We start from the raw sequence: 22,353 nt of genomic DNA, 5'->3' as shown, positions 1-22,353 counted from the left end.
GTGGAAGTGAGGTGGGGACGTGGCTTGGAGTTCTACCAAGGGGGCTGGAGGTGGTCAGGCAGCTCGTCCCAGCCCTGGTTGGGTGGCGAGAGGTAGCGGTGGTCACCTTTGGGAGAGTGGGTGCAAAAGAAAAAAGGGGGCTGTAAGTGGCTCCAGGCAGCAGCAGGCTGCCCCACCAGAGGCTGATGGCAGCACGTGGGGTTCGGCAAGAGCACCCTGCAGGTGGGCAGCCCAGAGGCACCGGGGGGGTGCTGACAGCTGCACACGAGTAGAAATAACCAGAAAACTGTGAGTGCGGAGTCAGCTCCGTGCTGGTGTAACACCCTGCAAGTTCTGCATGTGGTGGCCTGGAAACCGAGCCTGCTGCTGTTCACTGTTCCTCATTCCTGGTTGTCATTCCTTCCCGGTGACGCGGGCACGCGGCCCAGGCTGGCAGATGCACAGTGCTGGTCTGGCAGCTTGGTGCACGTTTGGCCAGTGCGTGCTACTGCTAGCGCACGTAGACGTGGACACTTCCAGCCCCAGAGCCCGAGCACATGGTCAGCCGCACGCGATGCCATTTTCCCTTTGGAGGTTCAGGCGTAAGGCAGGGACCTCAGGCAGCTTGGCCCAGCTTGCTCTAATTCTGTTTCTGGATGGGAGGAAACAACAGCAGCTTTGAGCCAAGCCCACGATAAAGCACTCCTTTCTCATCAGAGCTTTGCTAGGCCTGATCCCACGTCTGCCTCGCTGCGGTGGAGGCTGCTTGCCTCCCGCATACAAAGCCAGTCTCCTGCATTGGTGGTGGGAGTCTTGCCTGAAGGAGGGCACCCAGAAGACAAGGATCTGTCTCACAATTGAGGCTTCCACTGCCATTATCCAATCCTGAAAAGCTGTTTTCAGAGTTCATGAAATGAATTTTTGCACTGCTTCAGTTTATTTTGTGGGAATTTAGGTTGCAGGGAAATTTAAGTTTGCAGTGACCGGATGACTGAAAGCAAAGGTAGAGAGGAGAATTAGCAAGTTCCGTCTGCAACTGCCTGATTTTATTAAAGTAATAACCTCGTGGGCTTTGCAGATATGAAAACACTAGAGAAACTAACAGCTGGGTAAAAAGGGACCAATATTTTATTCTTGCTTTTTGACTTCGAGATTTTAATCTAGTTTGCTACACTGGGAGAATTATTAAGTTCTTTACAAATGTTTATTTTAAAACAATTGCACCATATCACACATGGAAATAAATACACAATTAACCAAACACTATTGTGCAACCAATGTGATTAAAACTGCTGTACATGTAAAATTTATGGTGAAGACTTTCAATCTTTAAAAAAACACATTGCTGAATATGCCTAAGCCACCTGATTTTAGTGACAAATAGACGGCGGAAAATATTTTCTTAGTGAATGTGCAGGATCCTCTTGCATGGTCTATAACGATGTGGATTTTAAAGGCAATTACATGTTGTAGATGGCAAAACAGAGATGGAGTTCTGCTACAGGTGGCAATCCTACGCCACCGAATACATCAGCCAAGACTCAGTTTATTCAAACGGGGTGAACAGACGTTACGTGGCGTAGGTGCAGTCTTACCTCCAAACAGCATCGAGGCGCGTGCAGACCTTTCACAGGCCTTGTGCACGGAGGTGGTTCACACCCGCCGTAATTTATTTGGGGGTAAATGTCCGCTCTTCCACAAGACCTCTGGGTTCATTCTTCTCTGTCCATTTACGTTCTGTGACAATGACGAGTTGCCAGTGGGAGGTTCTGAGGTTTGATACTTCAAGTTTTCCGCAGCATGAATGTTCTCCTGAATGCTCCTTTTGTTTCTGCAAATGAACTTCACTGAGAAATGCTCTGTATTCAGACAGCATCTACAACTAGCGTATCTACCCCGTGTCGAAGGCCAAGCACCAGAGACCTTCTAAGATCTGCAGATACCAAAGGATCTCATGAAATAAACTATCCAGCCCTTCCAGGATGGCAGAAAACTCAACAAAAGAGCAGCACACAGCCCTTAGGAGAAGTAAGAGTCTTTGACAATTGGAACTGGTGGTTTTTTATGGTCTATTGGTTTATAAATAAAATGGAAATCTTTCTTGGTTTCGCTCTTCAGCAGTGAGGCTTTGATATGGTGAGGGAGGGCTTCTTTGTCCAGCTGCAGCCACTGGTCATCAACATAAACAAAAAGTCCATAGTCCTTGGGATGGGAGACTTCAAACTTTTCAGCACACTGCTGGCTCAGCTGCTCAGCTGTGGTGTCGCTCCGGGAGGCAAGTGTCCTTGACTGAGCACCAATCTCCAGAAAGGCGATGGAGATGAAATCCTGAAGAGCAATATGAGGGTAGATCTTGCAGTTAACACAACGACTTTAGGACCAAAGGAGACAATACTCAGCCCCAAATCTCTAGCTTCCTAGAACTCATAAATGCTCCCAAATATCCTCCAGTCATTCTCCAATGCCTCTTTTTTTTTTTCTCCTCTGAAGAACAAGCTCTGAATCTTAAACTTAAGACTTAAACTAGCAAGCACTTAACCAAATAATTAGTCCCACAAAGATATATGATTAAAGGTCAAAATAAATGAAGATTTTTTTTTCTGATTTTGGTGAATATCTTTAATGTGCAGTTTGCAACAGTTCCTTTTCCCATCTTTCTACAGCTTCTGAAGAAACAGGATGCAAAGAAATAACAGACCAGGATAACAAGCCAAAAACCTCAGAGACCTGGCCTAAAAACCCACCATTTCACAGAAACAGGAAAGGATTGGTGTTGTGGTGACCCTTGTAATTCCACCGTCACCTAAGCAGCACCCTGAGAGAATGTCTTCTGAACTTCCTTTCATGAGTAAGGAAACAGCAGAAGTTGTTGTGCTTCTTCTGAAGGAGGCTGATTTACTTGTATCCTGTTTCAGGCAGTAACAACTGCCAGGATGACTTTCCTCCTGTTGAACTTAAGAGGAGCAGAAATCTACAGTACCTTTGGCCAGGGAGGGACCTGTGTATTTAATTTGTTTCTGTGAAGTTCAAAAAATTCCCAGCCATTTCTGTTAGAAAATACTCAGGTTCCCCAGAAGAAGTGAGAAAGCTGCAGAGTCTCAGGCTGTTTAAATCCTACACATTTGCCAAATATTTGGGCTATGGGCTTCCAAACTGTGTTTATAAAGTATTACTGATGATGAGTAAGGCAGCCGGTGGGGCATGTGGAGGCATGGTGAACATGCCCGCAAGCTAGTTACCTCTGCCAGGGCAGGCTTGTATGTCTATGATATTTCCCATCATTCAAAGGAAGAGAAAACAGCCCTTGTGCTGCTGGAAGCTGTGGAAACATTCTGGGGGAAATGTGGCATTTGCTTGCCCAGCTATGATGCTCCATGCTATGTAGCTATGGGCTATTGTCAGAGCAGCACTTAGGGATGGATGGATAATTATGTGTCCCATCCATCATTCATATGTTCTGACATCATCAGGAACTGTTCTGACTGCAGTGTGAAAACATATTAAACCCCGTGCTGCTGCACAGATATTTGGACCATGTCTCCCACTCAGGATTCTTTCAACAGGCTTTCACCGCTGTTGACAATGCTCACTTTTGCCCTGTGGAGGCTTTGCAGAACCTGAGACGTGGACTTTGCTGCCTCCTTGTGGGTGAAAATTTGATCACAGGACATGGGCTGTCAGGGCATCCCGTCTGCTTTTTCCTGCCTCCAGCCCCACCATGGCTGGAAGACCAGAGGCACCTGTACGACTGGTGCATGGGGACATCTTCACTGGGCTACGCACAGCGTGGGATTGGCAGTTAACACTTCTTCAGCTAACCAGCCCGTGCTGGGTCTGCTCCACTGCTGAGCAGGAGAAGACAGGTTTTGGAAGTTGCTTGTCTGACCAGCGCTTGGGATGGCCCTGGTCCTTTCACAGCTTTATGCTGCTCACATCTCCTCAGCTTAGCCCCTGACTTCCCCAGGCCCTAAGGGCCCTGGAGAAGCTGGCCCTCCCCATTGCAGTTCTCCACATATGAAGATCCCCACAGACATTCCTTGAGAATGAGTAATGAAATCACTTTACAGCCATATTTAAAATGATTTAGTTGCGAGTACTTCAAGACTTCAATACGCATTCTGTATGTAATATGTAGTTCAAATGAGGTTTGCTTGTTTAAGATTTGGAAATCTTGCACAGTATGTACTCTTTTAATAGTGATTTGTGTTGATTTAATCTTTAAATAGTTACCATATTTAAAATGATTAAGTACGGATAGAGCACATTCATCTCCCGGACCTTTTCCCCGGGAAGTCACGCCAGCTACCTGCACTGATGAGCGGGAAGCCCGGGCCTTGTTCAGTGTCCTCCGCCGCTCCCAGCGGTGAATGGAGTCCTGCACCTCCATGCTCAGCTGCCGAGTTACGGTGATTTTGTCATAGTTCTTGATGTGCTCCAGGGCCCCATAGGTGGTGGTTAAATAATAGGAGCCTGCAAAAAGGAGAAGGTCTTGGATGAGCATCACACCTGCATGGGCCATTTGTTTCCCCTTCCCTCCTGCCTGCCTGTGCCCATGCAGCGGCACTGTCTAATGCTTGCACTGCCCGTGCCTGCAGGCAGTGCAGGGGGTTCTGGTGGCAGTGCAAGAAACAAAACCTAATGATCATTGAGTCCTCCATCCCGTTCTGCTTCTGCTTCACAGCAATGTCAGCTGCCCAGGCTCCTGAGGTTGTAGATGCCCTGGGGGGGCACCACAGACCAAAGGTAAGCTACTACAAAAGCAGCTTTCTCAGACAAACCCAACCAGCCACCTTTGACCACAGATGGTTTAGTCTCTGGGGCATGTCCATCTTTTTGAGGCGTTCAACAGGGCCAATGCAGTAGGTCTGTAATGTGGGCCCCTGGGCAGTCTGCATAATGCAAGGACATAGTAATAATCCCAGTGTGCTCTGCAGAAAAAGCACAAGGCCTGCATTCTCATCTACCTTACTGAAATGTTTAGAGCCCAGGTTCCCTGTGGGGTCAGAACCATTGAAGGACGTCTCAGACCTTCAAGGACAAGTCACCCTGCACTCCCTCCATGTCTATTGACTGGACGGGGAACCCAGATGTCTGACGGAAAAAAAATCCTGTGTTCTTTAAAGTTAAATGGGATAAATCTTGGTCAACCAGAGAAACAGGTGATGGAGCACTAAAAGCCTGCAGCTCCTCCATTTTCCTCAAAAAAATTCCTGACTGCCGTGGTATTGGCTGAAAGGGGTGATAAATACCAACTGCAGCAGCCAGGGAAGGAGCTGGGCCGTGATAAGAACGTGCTTCATCAACAGGGCCGAAGATGAGCCCTGACAGGAGGACAGAGACCCGTGTCTCCTCTGAACAAAGGAAGGAGGCAGTCGGAGAGCTGCGTGAGGCGTTCCCTGTCCTCCCGTGGGACCGAGGCCGCCCGTCCCAGTGGGGCGAGGGGTCAGGCCGCGGCGGTGCCCGTGTGGCACCAGCGAGCCCCATGCCGGGCCAGGCCTCGCTGCAGCCTCCTGCTGCTTCTGCCCTCACGTCGGCTGCCGGCAGCACGGGGAGAGCTGGAACTTGCCCGCGAGCAGGCAATTTCTCCGCGTTTAGTGCTTCGTAAGAGCTGCGGCTGCCTCTAGATGGCGCCCCCACACCACCCAAAGCCGCTGCCCGCCCGCCGCGGGGCTGGCAGCGCTCGGGCCTGGGCGAGCCTCAGGTCGCAGCCGGTTGCGTAAGCGGTGGCTGCCAGCATTTCGGGTGAGCAGTGCTTTTGGAGCACCATTAAATATCAGCCTAAGAGAGGCAAAGACACCGTCACTTGTCTTTCCGTACTCGGGTGGATTCAATGAAGAGCAACCCGCAGGCATATAAGGACTGCACACGCTGAAAACACGGCACGCTTTTTTTTTTTTTTCTTTCCCCCACCATCTCCCATAAAGCACATCTGAGAACAGGCTAGCAAGCCCACAGGTGCCACTTACCCTTTCTTACATATAGCTACTGCCCTTCCTCATCTCTCTTTTAGTATTTCTCCTGCTCTGGCAGACTCAGGGGTGCCCATGGTCAGACTGGTGACCTGGTGCTTCCCGTTGGTCAGAGTCCAGGCGGGATCTTCCAGTCCCCCCCAAGAGGAATTCATTATTATTATTATTATTTTTAATGAGAATTAATTTTTCTTTCCCTTTTCAGCATCTTCACTTCCACAATCCGTTCCCCATCTCCTGTCCTTGCCTTTTCTCCAGTAGTCAACATCACTGATATTATTAAATTTTGTTCAAAGTAAATTCTTAATTTGGAGGCCAGATTTAAATTATTTTATATATTTGTCTGACTTATTTTCACAGTTTCCTCACTTCTGCTTTCCTTTATTTTTTCTTTTATTTCTGTGCCTGAATCTTTTGTCATTTAATGTTGGAAATCCCAAATCGAGTTGACTTTTGACAGTTTCCATTTGCAATCTCTGAGCTGTCTTCATTAAGCCGTTCTATTTTTTCCCTTTCCTTGTGTCTGCAGTTATTCCCAGTACCCTTTCTGAAGTGGTTATTCAGCCAGTGTGATCTGGACCTTCCCTACAGATTTTTTTCCACTTCAACTGGAGTATAGATTTCACATAGGCTTTGCATCTTTGATTTGAAAGAACTTCCACCCAGCTTTGCCTTTGATACACTGAGCTCCTTGATCCAGCTGACTTCAGCAAACAGCTCAGTAGTGTGCCCTTTTGAAATGAAGAACCTGTGGGCAGTATAGTTACCAAAAACAGCTTAGTTATGTCAGCAAAATGCTGTGCTTAGGCTAACATTTCTTTCTGCTAACTTTTTTTTTTTGTTCAGCAGGAATATCAGCCTATGCAGAAACCCCTCCCTAATGCAATCATATGCTACTGTTGTTTCTCTTAGTACTTACTTTTGCTCACCTCTGCACCATGCTGGGTAGACATGCTCCTAGCTACAGACTAACACTTTCATTTAATATAAATAAAATTGGTCTGCTGTTGTTCATTCAGGACTCTTTTCTACAACCTCAGTACTTACCAAAACAAGTTCTAAAATGAAGCCCATTTTATTGTTTTAGTGGCTACTTGGTGAAAAATTATCTAATTCAGAGTGTATAACCCTGTCACTGCAAGTAACATTTGCTTCCCAAGCTGTATTTGAGAAGCTAAAAGCCCACAGATCCCTAGGATATTTACCCCTCCAATAGCAGAGCTCTTTATTCACCTCCAAAATTAATATTTCTTTCTAACCCTACTTTCCTTTCTCTGCCTTGCTGTCATACTCATCCAGAGAACACTGTCAAAGGGTCACTCTGCTCATATAGGGAATGAGACTGATGTATGGCCCTAGGAACATAATGCAGTTTAAGAGCGGCTCTCTTTTCTCAGAGGAGTAAATAAAAGTTGCACAATGGATTGCAGCAGTTTAGGTTTAGGCAAAGACCTTTTGACTTTTCAGCCTTTCAGCCAAGGAACACTAGATGTCCCTGTTTAGGTTACTAATCCAGCAATTCAGATCTCATTTGCGCCGTGCCTCTGCTTTTCTTGTTTGTGTCTGAGGTCACGGCACTGCTAAAAAGAGTTGAAGTGTTTAACAGTCATTTTAAAGCCTCGGAATTGGAAAGCTTGGCCAAAGCTTATCCACAAAACCCAGCCAGAGCCTTGCTGCCCTACCTTCACAAACACTAAAGTAAGGTAAATAATAATTTGCAAAGAGAATATCCAAGGAGCAAACATTGTACTCTACCTTCACCTAGCTGCAGAGCAGGGTCCATGAGCTCCATCATGTACTCCACATTCAGAAGGACTTCAGTCAGGTTGCTGCGGGCCAGCACATACATGAGCACAGGGAGGAAGTCATCTGCACCATATGGCTTTCCTGGGCAAAGAGAAACACAGAGTGGTCCCAATAAACTCACCACAAAGGCACAACAGTGACAGTTTCTCACCCAACTGTCTTTTATAGACTTTAGTTTAAGTTATCTGAAGAGTTAAAGATTGAAAGTACCAGCAAAGAAAAAATGCTGAAAAAGAGAAAGTTAACTCACTTTAAAAAGTGGGTAAACTTGTTTCAAGCCCATAATGATAATGATAATGATAATGATAATAATAATAATAAAGGAACATTTTTAGTGGGTTCTATTTTAGTCATTTTTAGTTAACTAGAGAAAGAAAAACTTCATGGATCGCAGACATGGGACAATTCTTGAAGAGCTCAAAGGCTGAATCCTGCCAGTTTGTCCCTCTGATTTGACACTGCCATTAAGAGTGCAATTCAGGTTTGCAATATTGACAGCAAAGCTGTATGCATGCGTTAGGAGTATTTATTCTCTTAGGTTTGCTCTATGTGTTGGACCTAAGAGTAAAAAAAGAGAATTTGAAACAGGAGTTTTTAGGACTGAGGACTTATGTTCCTTCAGAAGGCAAAAATTCACCTACATGTGCCTAACTAACTAAAGTCTCCCAAGAGTTAGGACCCAAGAGGAAATATCTTTCCAGCCATAGTGTCTATCTGGGAAAACGAAGAGCCCTTCACATTGACTTAGACTAGTTTTTGGAGCTGATGTTCAGAAGGGGTTACAGGAACAGATCTTCATGGGCTCAAGATTTCCTAGGCTTATAACAACAAAGTCAACAAAGTGATCTTATGTGTAATCTATAAAAGCTCTTTGGGATCTCAGAAGACAAAAAACCATACTTGTTAATAGTTATCATGATAAATAATTACTACTTAAAGTGAAATCTGAACAGAAGCTTCACCAGATAAACTGCAAAGAACACAAAGAGAACTTCCCTTATTTGAAAGATGCTTTCACGTAACTATGTATATAGTGCTTTCATCTTCTGCCAACAGGTCACAAATCCATCACGGACAACATGTAATACCAAGCTGCTTAACAGGCCTATCTTCCCAACACTCGGGGTTGACAATTCTTCTCAAACTAAACTCAGAGTGCTTTCATTCTGAATGATCTCCCTCAGACTGTGGGCAGTTTTACTCATCTGAGGTGTTGATTTCACCAGTTTGGAACTGGCCAGGTGTGTCTCACTTGAGAACTCCTTGCCTCATTTCAAAGAATAAAAGCAACTCTTGATGTAGCTGCGGTGAAGTTATCCCCTGGCCATTTTTGATCCATAATGCATATGCCCTTCCATGGTGGGGAACAAATTCCTATTTCTCAAATGTTCCTACTGCCTTATTTCAAATCTTTGCCATGAGCCAGCTTTCCTTTTTTTTTTTTTTTGTAATTCATAGCTGACGCAGATTCTCTACTGGCAAAGAAAGATATTCTTTTGAAGCCTCAAATAAACATTAGCTTAGACCCTGATTTAAAAAAAAAAAAAAAGTGTGGCTTTAAATTAAACCCAGTAATATTCTAGTGAACAGAAAGTTGATCCAGTTAAAACAAAGTGTTGGAGGATGAGAGATTCTCAGATCTGTAATTCAATCTGTTTCTTACAAAGTATGTACGTGCCACAACACAGACAATTTATCTAATGAAAGCTGGATTAACGCTTTCGGCTCTATTTGCTCTATTATGGCTGTCTTTAGTTAAACAACACAGCCCTTGGTCTTCACCCAAACTATGAAAGGACTGTACTGTTTCATTAACATCTGGATGGACATTTATTAGTCTGTTGTTGCCTTGGCTTATATCTCTGTGAAAGCTTCAGCTCAGTGAAGGGTCCGGTTCATTACTGTCATATATATAAACATAATGGAATCAGCTTGGTATTACAGCTATTTAGTACTGTGTAGCAAAAAAGACGTCTCAGCTGGGACATGAAAGCTCAGTAGAAAAACTGCACTGAGCAGAGCCCTGTTTTTCTTTTGACCTGAGTAAATCAAATGCCAACAGAGTTAATTCTGTATAGACATATTATAAAGGAAGATGAAATACATAAGAGTTTGTTGGGCTCATCTTTTCCCTGCTTTAAAAACTTTTTCTTTCTGATGTAGTAATTACTGACAAGTGGCATGGAATTGGTGCTCCTGATTTCCTGAAAGCCAAGGGATTTTCAGAGCAGAACCCATAGAAGAATTTTATCTTCCTACCATTTCTTCTCCGTGACCAATCCATGTTGTGTCTACTAGGGCATCCAAGGAATTTGCCAGTTCACAACATGGGTTCCCATCTACTAGGGAAAAAAAAATTGCTGCTTTTTATTATTATTTCTTATTATTGTTATTGTTATTATGTAAATAACTGAAAGACATAAACAACCAGTCAACAGTTTTTTGTCAGCCAATGCATAGTGGAAACTGCAACTTGGAACTGAACAATTTGGTGTTGTCAGCCATCAACTTTTAGTGTCAATTGAAATGGAAGTTGGAGAGCACTTTTCAAGAACGTCTACAGAATCTCTCTATTTCTTTTTTATTGGCTGAGAAGTGGTTGTGTTTACAAGCAGGCATTGAGTCCATTATTTTTCACTGTTCCCTATCTCATTTCTATAAGCTGATTTTGCTGCTCTGCCCACCAGCCCTTGTTACTGCAACCCTTTCTCAACTTCAGGATTTCATAGAAATATTATTGGAGTCCCAGTGGTTTATAAGGCTTAAATACAAAACATGTGATGTACAGTTTTTTAAAAATTATTATTATTATTATTAATATTAATAATTAATTTAATTAAAATAAATCAATAATAATATTGTATATATTATATACATATATAATAATAATAATAATAATAATAAACTCAAAATAGGGATGTTTGACTTCAGTAATAAAAAGAATACTATTTCCCCATACGCTGCATGCTTATAACCTGCATAAATTACTAGACTCTATTTTAATCCACTTGTGGGAATATGAAGCCTGAATCTTAAATACTTATGTCTGTAGCTAAAGCTGAAGTCAGCAGAAGCTGTAGGTGAGAAGCACCTACGCCAAACACCAACACCAAGCACCTCCACCAAGAGAGAAGCAGAGCTGGTCACCCAGGATGGAGCTCTGACTCCGTGTGTTGTCACGGGCTTCCCGTGTTGCCTTGGGCCAGCCAGGCAGGCAGGCATTGCACCTTCTCCTCGAAGGCGTCGCAATGGTTTCCTGCCACTGACTGCCAGGGCTGGGTGCCTGAGAGGGCAGGGCTGAAGCTCTCCTTGCTCTCCTGGCCTTGGCAGTCACAGCAGGCTCAGGGAATAGCTTGGAGACGTACAGCCGGCAGTGAGGACAGCCCTGATGTACCCCATATCTCAGCCGCTCTGTGGGGATGATAGCTGCTGTCAGCAGTTCATATCTGACCAGAAGCTTCAAGCAGGGCTGCTTTCACCAGGCTGCTGCCTCCTCAGCTCCACTTTCAGTCTGGGTCAGAGCCAATTCCCCAGCCCTGTGCGTCTGTCTCGGCCTGGGGTCTCTCACAGAGAGCAAGGCCTGCAGCTGACGGGTTTAAACCTAGCCCTGACCCTGCCAGTGCTCGCAGTGGCACTGGGACTGAGCTTGCTCATTCAAGGTGGCGTTGTCCTACTCCACATATGACTTGCTTGCTTTATTTGCCCATCTTTCCTGCAGGATCAGGAAACATTTATTTCATAAATATCTATAAGGAGCTTAAAATAAGCCTTCTCTTCTGCCACAAACCCATCCTATTATGTTTATAGCAAAGCAAATACAACGTCAGCTCCTGGCTGGGATGCAGCGCTTGAATGGAATGGGTATTAATTAAATACATGATTTAAAGCAACTGGAATTCTGCCCAAGCCTCCATAAAGAAATTACAGCCTGTTGTAGCACATTCATGTATTTCTTCTCTCTCCATGGGTATTCTGACAACCAGCAGACAGTGATGATGCTCTACATCTTGCTCTAGTATTTTATAGCCACTAGAATGACGTCTAGCAACAGCTGTCCAGGAAATATGAATTTTAGCCTCAGTTTATAGCTGGGAAACCTAATGAAAGGTTAACTAAAGGGAAAGGTTAACTGGGATTTGTTCAAGATCATAAGAAAAGATTGTGACCATCTTTCCACTCACTAGCATTTTACTGTTTCTTGTCCGTCTCATACTACTTCAGAAAGGTTTGATTTGTGGTATAGTTGAATTAAGAGAGTTAAAATGTGCACACAGAATGAATCCGTTTCAAAAACATATGCTCTACAGATCAGGGAAATTCATTCCCCTTGAAAAATTTGAATGGACTTTTTAGTTCAAATGTAGCAATTGCACTAGCCGGAAGAAAGATATAATCTCTAGTCCATCAACCTTCATTGAGAGTAAATTAAATAGAAATATCATTTTCCTAAAGGTAACAAAGCAAAACTGTTATGTTTAGCTTTATATTCCTTCTTAGGAGTGAGATGTGATAGTGAGCAATGCAGTGGGATTGCTCTGACTAGCAGTGCTAGAACTTCTAGCGCTGGCACTATGCTGACCGAGGCCAGTTTCCTTTCCACAGGCTTGGCTACCACACTGAAGGCTCACTGCTTCATGTCCATGCCTTTGCCAACTGCAGAGCGACATAGAAGTACACCAGGGCAACCATATCCAGCTGCTCAGTTCCACAGAGGGTGACAAACTTCATCCTAAAATCTAGGGAATAGAAAGATCGCAGTGGAATATAAATATTCTATCTACCTTCTTCTTCCAAAAGAAAGCTATGTCTTAACCATGCAAAACTATGCAATGGAAATTATTAAATCGGGCATTTTAGGGCCAGTCACCTAGCCAGCGTCACTCTAGTACAGAACTGGTTTTGAACTGTAATCCAGCTCTCTGTGAGGTTCTAAGATACTTCAGCAATGAAACTTCATAAACTTAGTCCACAAATTAAAAAAAAGTTGCAGTAAGAAAATTGTTCCTCTCCTCATTCTTTTTGAATCCCCTTATAGTTTCCCTATCTTTCAAGCTTCCAACTCATGCTTAGAGCATTTCTGTGTCTGATCTTCCCTGCTCACACACGGACCAAGCTTGGTTTGTTTGTCTCGCCTAGTGTTTCTTCATAAACTGATGTCCATGCTCCTCTATTTTTTCATTTCCATCAGTTCTCTTCTGCAGAGCAGCAGCTCTCAGGTAGCACGGGGCTTGGAGCTCTAGTCTTACCACTGCCGGTGCACACCACACATGTTGCAAATTTGCATCTCATTATCATTCCACAAGTGTCACTTGTGCTTTTGATATAGTGAAAGGCAGAGATTCACATTCTACTCGTACTATACAATGCCCCTCGACATTTTGTCTGAGGAAAGGTATTTCTGGAAGATAAACAATAGGCAGCTTTTTCTATGTATGATTACAGTGCTTCTGTATAAATGAGATACGTGGCCAACTCTCTCTGTGGTTACTGGAGCATGCCCTCCAAATGTTGGAGCGGCCAGACTGCTGGAAGCTTACAGTGCCTGCTGAGTCCTGGCTCTTACTTTTTCTAGTGCACAGAGCAAAAGATGCCAGACAGTTTGCAAAGGAGATCCAAACTCTCCTTCTTCTATTATTTTAATGCATATTATTCTCCCTAACTACTCCTAGTATTTTTAGCAGGCAGGTTAAACATCTTTAAATTGTAGGTTGCATTCCTGGAGGCATATGCTACAGTTATTTAAGTTTGCACAGAACTTGGAAAAGCTCAGTGAGACACCACAGTGCTATCATAATTGTCCCTTTGGGGGGGATACACTTACTAATACCACTGCCTACACCGTATATGTGAACATCTGAACCAGTACCCCTAAACTCCTTTTATAGCCAGTGATGAACTAATCAATATCGTCAGTGGAGTTTGCCATGAGTCATCTCACCCTAAAACAGACACCTACATCTAAACCAGATGAATCAACTGAACTCTATCAACTATGTCCCTGTTGTCTATAACGAGAAGTTAGATGTGATACCCATCTGTGGCCACCTACAGCTAGATATAGCTGTAGATGAGTCCTGCCTCAATGTACACCTACAGCTTGTAGTTGCCCTCAGAGGTCTGTTAGGAGAAAGGTGTTTTGAAAATGACAGTGAACTTGCCTTCCTGATTGCTTCTGATGAATCAGATCCACAAACTGATGGCCTACGACTTGAGGGAGAAATGTTAGTTTATACCAGTTGAGAATTTGACCCATTGAGCCCATAGTCTAAGTATCTAAGACAAATTGTCACAGCTAACTTATCAGACAGATTTTGTTACCTAATATAAATTGCAACCTTCTATTAAAACTCCAACAACCAAAGCAGAAAAATCCTCCTCTCTCAAAACAGCAGGCTAAACATGGAGTCAGTTGAGGCTGACGTCAAAACGTTGTGACTCTTGCAACAGTACAAAGATGGGCACTACTGCAAGGGCAGATGTTTCTCACTGAGCCTACCCCTAGTTTTGGAGTACCTATTAGGACACCTTGGCTGGACCTCAGCTGCTGTACATGGGTCCCAATACGCTGAAAAACTTGTGTTTTCATGCGGGTCTGAAAAAAACAAACATGTTTGATTTGGTGGTATTTGTGCTTTCTTTGAGATGCAAAACCATATTCTTAGGTCAGTTGTTCTGCTGTCAACCTAAAGTGGATAAAGGCCTGGCCTGAACTTCCGAATTTCAAATGAAACCAGACAACATAAGTAATTATCGTGACATGGAGCAGATAATTTTTCTGACAGATGTAGACTGATTTTGGTCCTGTGGCAGAGGGAATGATTAGTTTTGTGTTCCACACGCTCGGACCTTCTAAGTGGGGGGAGCTCTCTAATTCAGCGGTGAGTAAAAGGAACTAAAAGAAGAACAAATTGCACAGGAAACAGAGCATGGCCTCTGCTCTTCCGGAGCTAAGAGCAGTGCACTGCCCTGGGGCTGCCTGAAAGCAACAGGGCCCTGGGTGGCTGCTTTCGAGGTGGGCAGAGAGCAGAAAGAGTTCCTACCCAATGACATCTGGTCTGAGCAACCCACAGCATACTTTTTCTGCACAGCACCGGCTGGGAATCTTCCGTCAGAAAAATATTTCAGTGTGCTGAACAGTTTGTCTTTGCCAGGTGGAAAATCAAAGTAATACTGGTGATCTGGGGTCAGTTCATTCTGGTGAGAAGGTTTCACACATTTCATTTCTAACCGTATCTACGGGATGTCTCACTGAATTTGTCTCTGAGTGCAGTCTCTGCCGTGACTTAGACTATAGCATTTCTCTATTCTCGGGGACTAAATTCACAGGGGTACATTTCCCTAAAGCCAGGACAGTTTTATTCTGACTAGACCCTGATGTGCAACATTGGTCATGTTTACTGGACAGGGAACTGGATGCACAGGGCAGAATTCGGCTTTTGAGCCCCATCCCACTTGTAGCAGCACTCAACATGAAAAAACAGTTTGAGATGGCTGAAATGAAGTGCTTCAGTTAGCAGAGCAAACCACAATGAAATCATCTGATTTCATGAATGCCAATCTTTTTAAACATTTCGGGTTTTTTGGATTGTTTCTCTGACCCATAATTTCTGTTGCATAAAATGACACAACAGCATTTCCTGCAACAGAGAAATTCCAACCCTGAGCCAGCTGAGGCATGACAGATACATAATGTGCCACCACCATCGGAAGGAGACTGTGTCTCCTATGTGGGTTTTAATGAGGTGTTTGAGTCTTTGATCTACATCAGATATTCTCTCAGACTTGAAGTAACACAGCTGTTTTTAGAAAGTTACAGCAAATTGCCCTACATGCACCCAAAGCTTCCCATATGAGGTGAAGGCAGTCAAAGGTCCTATCTGCCCTGCAGCTTACGCTCAGCCCCGGTGTGGCTTCCTGCTCTGCTGTTAATGTGTCTAGATCAGTTGCTGAACTTTGCTGTATGCTGTCCAAGGGAGGACCCCAAGATGAAGCTCAAGGGACAATTCCTGCGTGAACGCCCCATGGCTGTTGTCGGTACAGAACAAAGCAGAGCAGAACCTTTGGAGATGGTAGCTTCTTGAAAAACTGCAGGTCATCACAAATGAGTATCTAGCTACTCTCCAAATTATGCATGGCTCGTTGTCAGCTCCCCAGTACACAAAGAAAGCTCTTAAAGGGGTAAGGCGGGCTCCTGGAGGAAGGGTTTTTTGGTCTATCTGCAAAAATGCATCCTGTCTGCAGGCCAAGGGCTTAATGTGCATTTAGTGGTTGGCCTGAGGCCCAAGTTATACTTATACTTGGAGTACGGACTTCCTCACACCACAGAAGCTTAGTAGTGGCTCTTGGAGTTTACCGGACTATCAGGAATTAATAACAAACAGTACCAGTATTCTGCATCTCTTCTTCAATTTAGGCAAAACTTTCTACAGGCCAAATCAAGAGAGCCTTCCCAAAGACCCGTGCCTAGAGGTTACCATTAAACTGCTACGAGCTGGGACAGAGATCTGGGGATTTATTGAGAGCTGCATGAAGGCTTGTGCAAGATGGATATTACCCATAAAGTACACACTTACAGACATTATCTGATTCCTGGAGTTATGGAGCTTAAAGTTAACCAAGAAACACCTTGTATCTGCTATTAGTGCAGAGTACTTCACAGAAACTAACCAGCCCAATCTGAACGCAACCTGTGAAGAGCTGATACCAAACACACCGAGCATCACAGATACATCCAATCTGGATATTACCACCTTGACTGTAACATAAACCCTGTTCCTGCGGTACCTGGCGAAGGACCAGTGTGGAATATCATTTCAGGAGTGCTGTTACCTGGGTTTCCCTGAGCCATGGAGTCATAGATGAGTTTGCAGGACTTCAGCAAGATGGCAATCTTCTTTTCTGGGGAGTAGGCCTTGTGCATGGTTGTGAACTTGTGAAGGATCTTTTCCAGCACAACAGTTTCAGGCACACTGGTTGTGACACCGAGGTCAGTGGTAGTTGTGTTTTGTATCACAAGTTGGTTCTCTTTTAGCTGCTGTAAAGATCCATCTTTGTTGTGGATTTCTTTCAAGTAAGAATTGATGGCTTCTTTTAAAGGTTTAAGGACACATTTGTACAAAGATGACTCAGCAATCACATCTGCACAGAGACGGGAGAAGACAAAATTTCATAATAATCAACACTGAAGTATGGGTGCCAGTAAAACTCCTACGAAAACGTGTGGTTATACAGGTACTGTTGCGTAGCCATGAGCAGGGAATAGAAATTGCAAACAGAAAAGTAAACAGTTTATTACTGGCACCCACCAGAAGTCTGAAAAGGCTGCAGACTGACATGACTGCGCAGTCTCTGCTGCTGGAGCCGTAGGAGAGCTCCTGCTGCCAGCAGCCCCAGTACGCCTGCACTGCCTGACTGCCGAGCAGTGTGGCACCGCCAGGCCGCAGGAAAGCCAGCTCTGGGCAGAGAGGGGGAACCTCAGCTAACTGTGCTCCTTCTCACAGTCATTCCTGGTGGGATTCACCTCATGTCCCTTCGGACATCTCTCTCACCTGTCTGAGATATTTACTTTGGGATGAAATTAACTGCATCCTCGAAGTGCCCCTTTCTCCATGCTGACTGAAAAGGGGCAGTAGCCACCAGCTCAGAGGCAGACACCAACATCTGGTCAGAAGCCTCTCACCCTTCCTGCTCAAGTAGCTCTAATTTACTGATGTTTAAGTCAATTCTTACGCCACCTGCGTGTGAGGAAATTGTTTGTGTGGGCTGAGCGTTTGCTTAACGTCCAGCAGGAGACAGAAGGAACCATGAGAGACTGTGAGAAAGTGCCTTTCTGTCTGTTGTCCACCTCCTAGAAACCAGTGGCAGAGCTAGCAGGGCTGCAGGGATCGTTTGTCACCCCTGCACTGTGGCAAAAAGGTCACTGCCAAGAGAGCCATCTGCTCGGTCAGCGAGGCGTGAAACCCAAGGCAGTGACATTTAGGGATACAAAGTGCAAGGATTTCAAAGACTCAGAAAATCAGCCTGAGGCAGGAGGGATTTGAATGGTAAATCATTCATGAGGGGAATCCCTGTCCTCTACAGAAGGCAGTCATCTCCTAGGCTGACTGGGCCATATTGTGCTGCTAAGGAACTGCAAGTGAACAGGATCTAACCAAGCGCGTCGGTAATCCTTGCACACACACAGCTCTACCAAGCAGAACAAGGACACTTCTTCTTTCTGCCTCCTCTCCACCTTCCCCAGGCAAGACTCATAATGAACTTTCTGTGCTGACACCCACTCTGCCTCCAAGAAAGGGGTTGTTGGGAGAAAAGTCCCAGGTGTAATATGAGGTGCGTGAGAAGTGAAACTGTAGTTCCTCTCTCGGAGCTACGTCAAGGGGCGGGCAGCAGGTCTGATCTGCTGGGAAGGCCTCAGGGTCATCTCAAGCCTCTGCTGGGTGAGAAAGAAGTCTGCAGGGGCTGCTGAGACCGGCAGCTGGGCACCTCTGGGTCACCACTGAGCTGCCCCCCCCAATACTGGAGCTGCAGGACCGCCTCGACACCCTGGCCACTTCGGTGGTTGGCCATGGTCTGCGCTGGGGGCCTTCCAGCTCCCACATTGCTCTGAGACAATTTAGGGATCTTGTAAGTAGTTCTGCATTGGTTCCCAGGTGCTGAGCAACCAGTTTTAAGTCAAAAGAGTGTGTATTCCCTCATGAACCCCTTTGTGTATTCCCTCATGAACACATAAACTTAGACCAGGCCAGTCTTGCAGCATGCAGCATTTCAATGTCTCTGTGCTGAGGTGCGCAGACCGACCTGGATCGAGTGATTCCTCCAACCTGCACTCAAAATCGTTGCAGTCTTGTCCCTCCTTGTTGGACAGCGACTGGCCCCCAGCTGGCAGCCACGAGCAGGGAGCTCTCCATCCTCACTGCAGTATGGGGAAGGGGACGTGGAAAGCCAGAGGGAACAGAGCTGTGCAGGGGCTTGGCCTTTTGTATTTGCAGTGAACACAGCTCTTTGTGCATGCCTCTATACCTATATATTTGTATGCATATTTTTATGCATGTTTATGCATATATACATACACACATCTCTGTCACACACACAAACATACACTTCTTCTGCTTAAACTCGTCCCCTTAAAACATTCAGAATGGTATTTTCCCCCACATTGGACTCCTGGTTTTTAGAGATGCTCCCCCAAATGTTGGCAACCACAGAGTAGACTTCAGTTTAAACCCCTCAGCTTTTGGGAGATGGATTATAATTTCTGTAAAGCAGAACTTGTGTCTGCACAGCTCTGTCTCCCTCCTCACTTTCCCAAATCCTTCCCAAGGATGAGTAAAGCACAAACACCTACCTAACTGTTCCTCGGTGTAGGTGGCTGGGTCTATCAGAGATTTCAACTCAGTGCTCTGCACTAAGTAACTCTTTAGCTGTGTCATCATCATCCGTATTTCTTGTAGCATCTCTGTGCTGGAGCTCTGCTTTGCCATCATCTCCAAACTGTACACTCTGTAGTCCCGCACGAGGTTGCCAAAGTACGAATCCTTGTCCTGTGCCAGCTCCACTATCTTCTTCTGCAGCTTTCTATCATTTGACAAAAAGACTGTGAAGACGTTGGACAGGCTGACAAAGGACAGCCTGTTCTTGGCCTTGTCCAATATCATGGAGCGTGTCTTCTTACCAGATGAGCTACTCAGCATGTCCAAGTCATCCTCAGTGCTGCTGGTGGAGTAGGAGTCAGGCTCAGACGCTGATGCCTGAGCTACAGCGCTGCCTCCCAGGCCTTCCAAAGACAAGTGTGAACCTTTCAGTTCAGCTGAGCTCACAGACTTGCGGCCACGTCCTGGTTCAGTCTCAGTGTTTGTGCAAGCTGCACCACCTGGCACAGGTGCTGAGCCGCTCGTGCATTGAACCTGCACCGCAGACACAGCCAGCTCCACCACTGTTCTTTGCTTTGACTGGCAGGAGCCGGGGACCCTCGGTACTTGGGAGAGCCTCTTCCTTCTCGGTGGAGGGATAGGAGGTGACTTTCCATTCTTAATGTCATTACTTTGTATATCAGGCATGTGCTCCTTCTTCTCTGCAGGTTCAGGCTTTGTCTCCTGAAACTGTGACACAGCCCTTTCAGGAACCTCCCCAGGCATTTCTACAGCCTTTCTGCACAGCTGCCTTTTATCTCTGCTCTCTGTACTCGCGTCTTGTTTTCCTTCTCCCTGTTCCCCTTTCAGCGTTTCACAACTTCCAGGCTTACCCAAGCAGCTCTCCTCTGAGGTCCTCTCGCAGAGCCGTCTCCGCGGGGGGACAGAGGGCTGGGAACCCTTCTTGGGGCTCGCTGCCGGGGACTCCTTGAGTGAGCCGCTCTGCTTCCCTTCTTCTTCTTCACCGTCACCGCCCTCAATTTTCATTTCCTTGATGCTCTTTCCTAGTGGCTGAAGAAGCAGCTGGTTTTCTTCACAGGCCGTCATCGGATCCCGCGGGAGCTTCAGAGAAGACTTCTGACCGTGAGCGTGAGAAGGGGGCGGTGGGGGGGGGCGGCGGGGAGACCTCCTTTCGGCGAGCGTGGTGTCGGGGGGCAGATCGACGCTCACAGTGCGGCCTTTAGGAGGAGGTACATCTGGAGGAAAAGGATTACTGCACTCTTCTATAAAAATAGGATTCACGAACCACAGCCTGTCATTTCCTATTGACAGCTCAATTTCACATGAGCAGTGGTTTGTGCTACTTGCAAAACACTGGGTAGATCTTAAACTGTCTGCATGGGCAGTGCTGAAAGCAAAGTCTCTTGCAGGGTGGGATAACCCCTCTCCTCTTGTTCCACGGTTTAAGGAGGAATCCCAGAAGTCTGTCAAAAAAAAAAAGTAAAAAAAGAAGAAGAATGTAAAAACTCTCTGAGAGAATTTTAGCTGCTAACTGTATGTGGAAGTCCTACTTTTTGTTAAAAGAAATGGCACACATCTTTCACACCTCTGCACAAAACAGTGTGAAGAAAGGGTTGCTTGTTTTATGTGCGTGAGATGTATGAAACCAGGGGAAAATCTCAGAAGATTCATCAGAAAACTATTTCTTGCCAATTTTAGAATGCTCCTCTAGTGAGAGATATTAATGCTGTGCAGCCTGTGCAGTATGAGCAGGAAGGTACAAGTAGCAAATATGAATGTTTGAGAAAAATGTTCTGGGGCTTGTTCAGTGATCACAGCCCTCAAAATGCAAAGCTGGGTGAAGACCCCAGACAAGTGCTGTCTCCTTTTTGCTGACCATGGGAAGGTGTGGGGCTGGGATGTGGGGATGTGCAGCCTGGACCCAGTATGTGCCGGGAGCACCAGAGTCATCAGATGAAGACGACTCCACCCTGCAGTGAGCTCATGTGGTGGGGTCTGATCCTGCTTTGCAATACAACCACTCCAGAAATATATGACTTTGTATTACTTCCACAGATCGAATTTATCATTAACTTATACAGCTCTGGATGACCATTATCCGGAGCCGTGCCCAGACTCTGTTTTGCACCTTGCCTTGAGACTGCCTGCCTGCAGGCGTGAAAGAGGAAAGATGGTGCACAGGACTGTGTACACAGGAGGGTTTTACACTGAAGGACTACAGAATAGTTAAGTATGTCAGTGCCATCAGCTGTGACTGGAAAAAGAAGGTGATTCAGATGCAAGAAGTCATTTTATGTGTCACAAATGTATTATTGGAATTTGTCTTTCAATAAATTGTTTTAAAAATTATGAAGTGTTTGTATGTATTCTGAGCAGTTTCAGTATATTTTTAACCTCTTCTCCTTTCCCCGAGGTGTGTTTTCAAAACTGCTTGCCTAACTGGTTTGATTGCGTTTAATCACTCCTAGAGCTGCTAATTCAGGGTCCACTACTGGAAATATCAGGAAATAGAGGATCCTGCAACGTCTTTGTCTTCTGACCAAGGAAAGAGGTAAAATCCTCTGAGGGTATTCCCTGGATGAGGACTGCATAGGTGCCGATGGATTTAGGGACAAGGGGAAGATGGGAAATCCTGGTAACACAGAGTTGCAGATAACTACATTAAACTGTTCCAGCATGCCCAGTGCCAAGCCTGCAGCTGCCTAGCTGCAAAAACCTCACTTGCCAAGCCCGGGAGGGGATGCACATGGGATGGCCTCAGTGCCCAGCACACAGCCCAGGCCGCAGTACAGGCCTCTGCCTTCAGCCGAGCCTGGCCAGGGCCCCCCTCTTCTGTCGGCTGCACCAGCGCAGCCCCCAGCCCACCACAGGGGTGAGGATGCAGGGCTGGGCTGGCCACAGCCTTGTGCCTCCCCCTAAAAACCAGCACCCAGAAAAGCCTGGAGGGACTCTCAGAAAGAGAGTCCCAGAGCCTGAAACAGAGCAAAGAAACTCTTTCACTAAAGCCAGCACTGAACTGTGGAGTGAAACACGTTCAGATAAAATCTCTCCACTACATCCCCAAAGACAGACCACTTCTCCTAGATGTATTCCCCGGTGCAGACGTGACTTTTGGTGGCTTCCTGCTTGCAGCCAACTCCACACAGTTGCTGGCAAAGTCATCTTCTTTCTGCTTCCACCACGACCTGCCCGACCTGCCCTACGTAGCCTCTGCCTTTCCCCCCCAGTGC

The 22,353-nt window shown here is 45.6% G+C and overlaps 1 protein-coding gene across 1 annotated transcript in view; it reads right to left on the bottom strand.

Moving 5' to 3' along the window:
- Positions 1 to 1,105: 1,105 nt before the first annotated feature.
- The window catches only part of RIN3 (Ras and Rab interactor 3), a 67,527-nt gene continuing 46,279 nt past the window's right edge, over positions 1,106 to 22,353 (bottom strand). Inside the window, exons 6-10 of the mRNA XM_083838868.1 lie at positions 19,099 to 20,586; positions 16,584 to 16,892; positions 7,704 to 7,835; positions 4,286 to 4,449; positions 1,106 to 2,307 (exon numbers count right to left, since the gene is read on the bottom strand). Of these exons, the coding sequence (XP_083694994.1) occupies positions 1,999 to 2,307; positions 4,286 to 4,449; positions 7,704 to 7,835; positions 16,584 to 16,892; positions 19,099 to 20,586 (2,402 nt within the window). The 3' untranslated portion in view covers positions 1,106 to 1,998. The remainder of the gene's footprint in view (positions 2,308 to 4,285; positions 4,450 to 7,703; positions 7,836 to 16,583; positions 16,893 to 19,098; positions 20,587 to 22,353) is intronic.

This window comes from Anser anser (assembly GCF_964211835.1).
Source record: "Anser anser genome assembly, chromosome: 5".
NCBI lineage: Eukaryota > Metazoa > Chordata > Aves > Anseriformes > Anatidae > Anser > Anser anser.
This window is presented reverse-complemented; position numbering and strand designations above follow the sequence as displayed.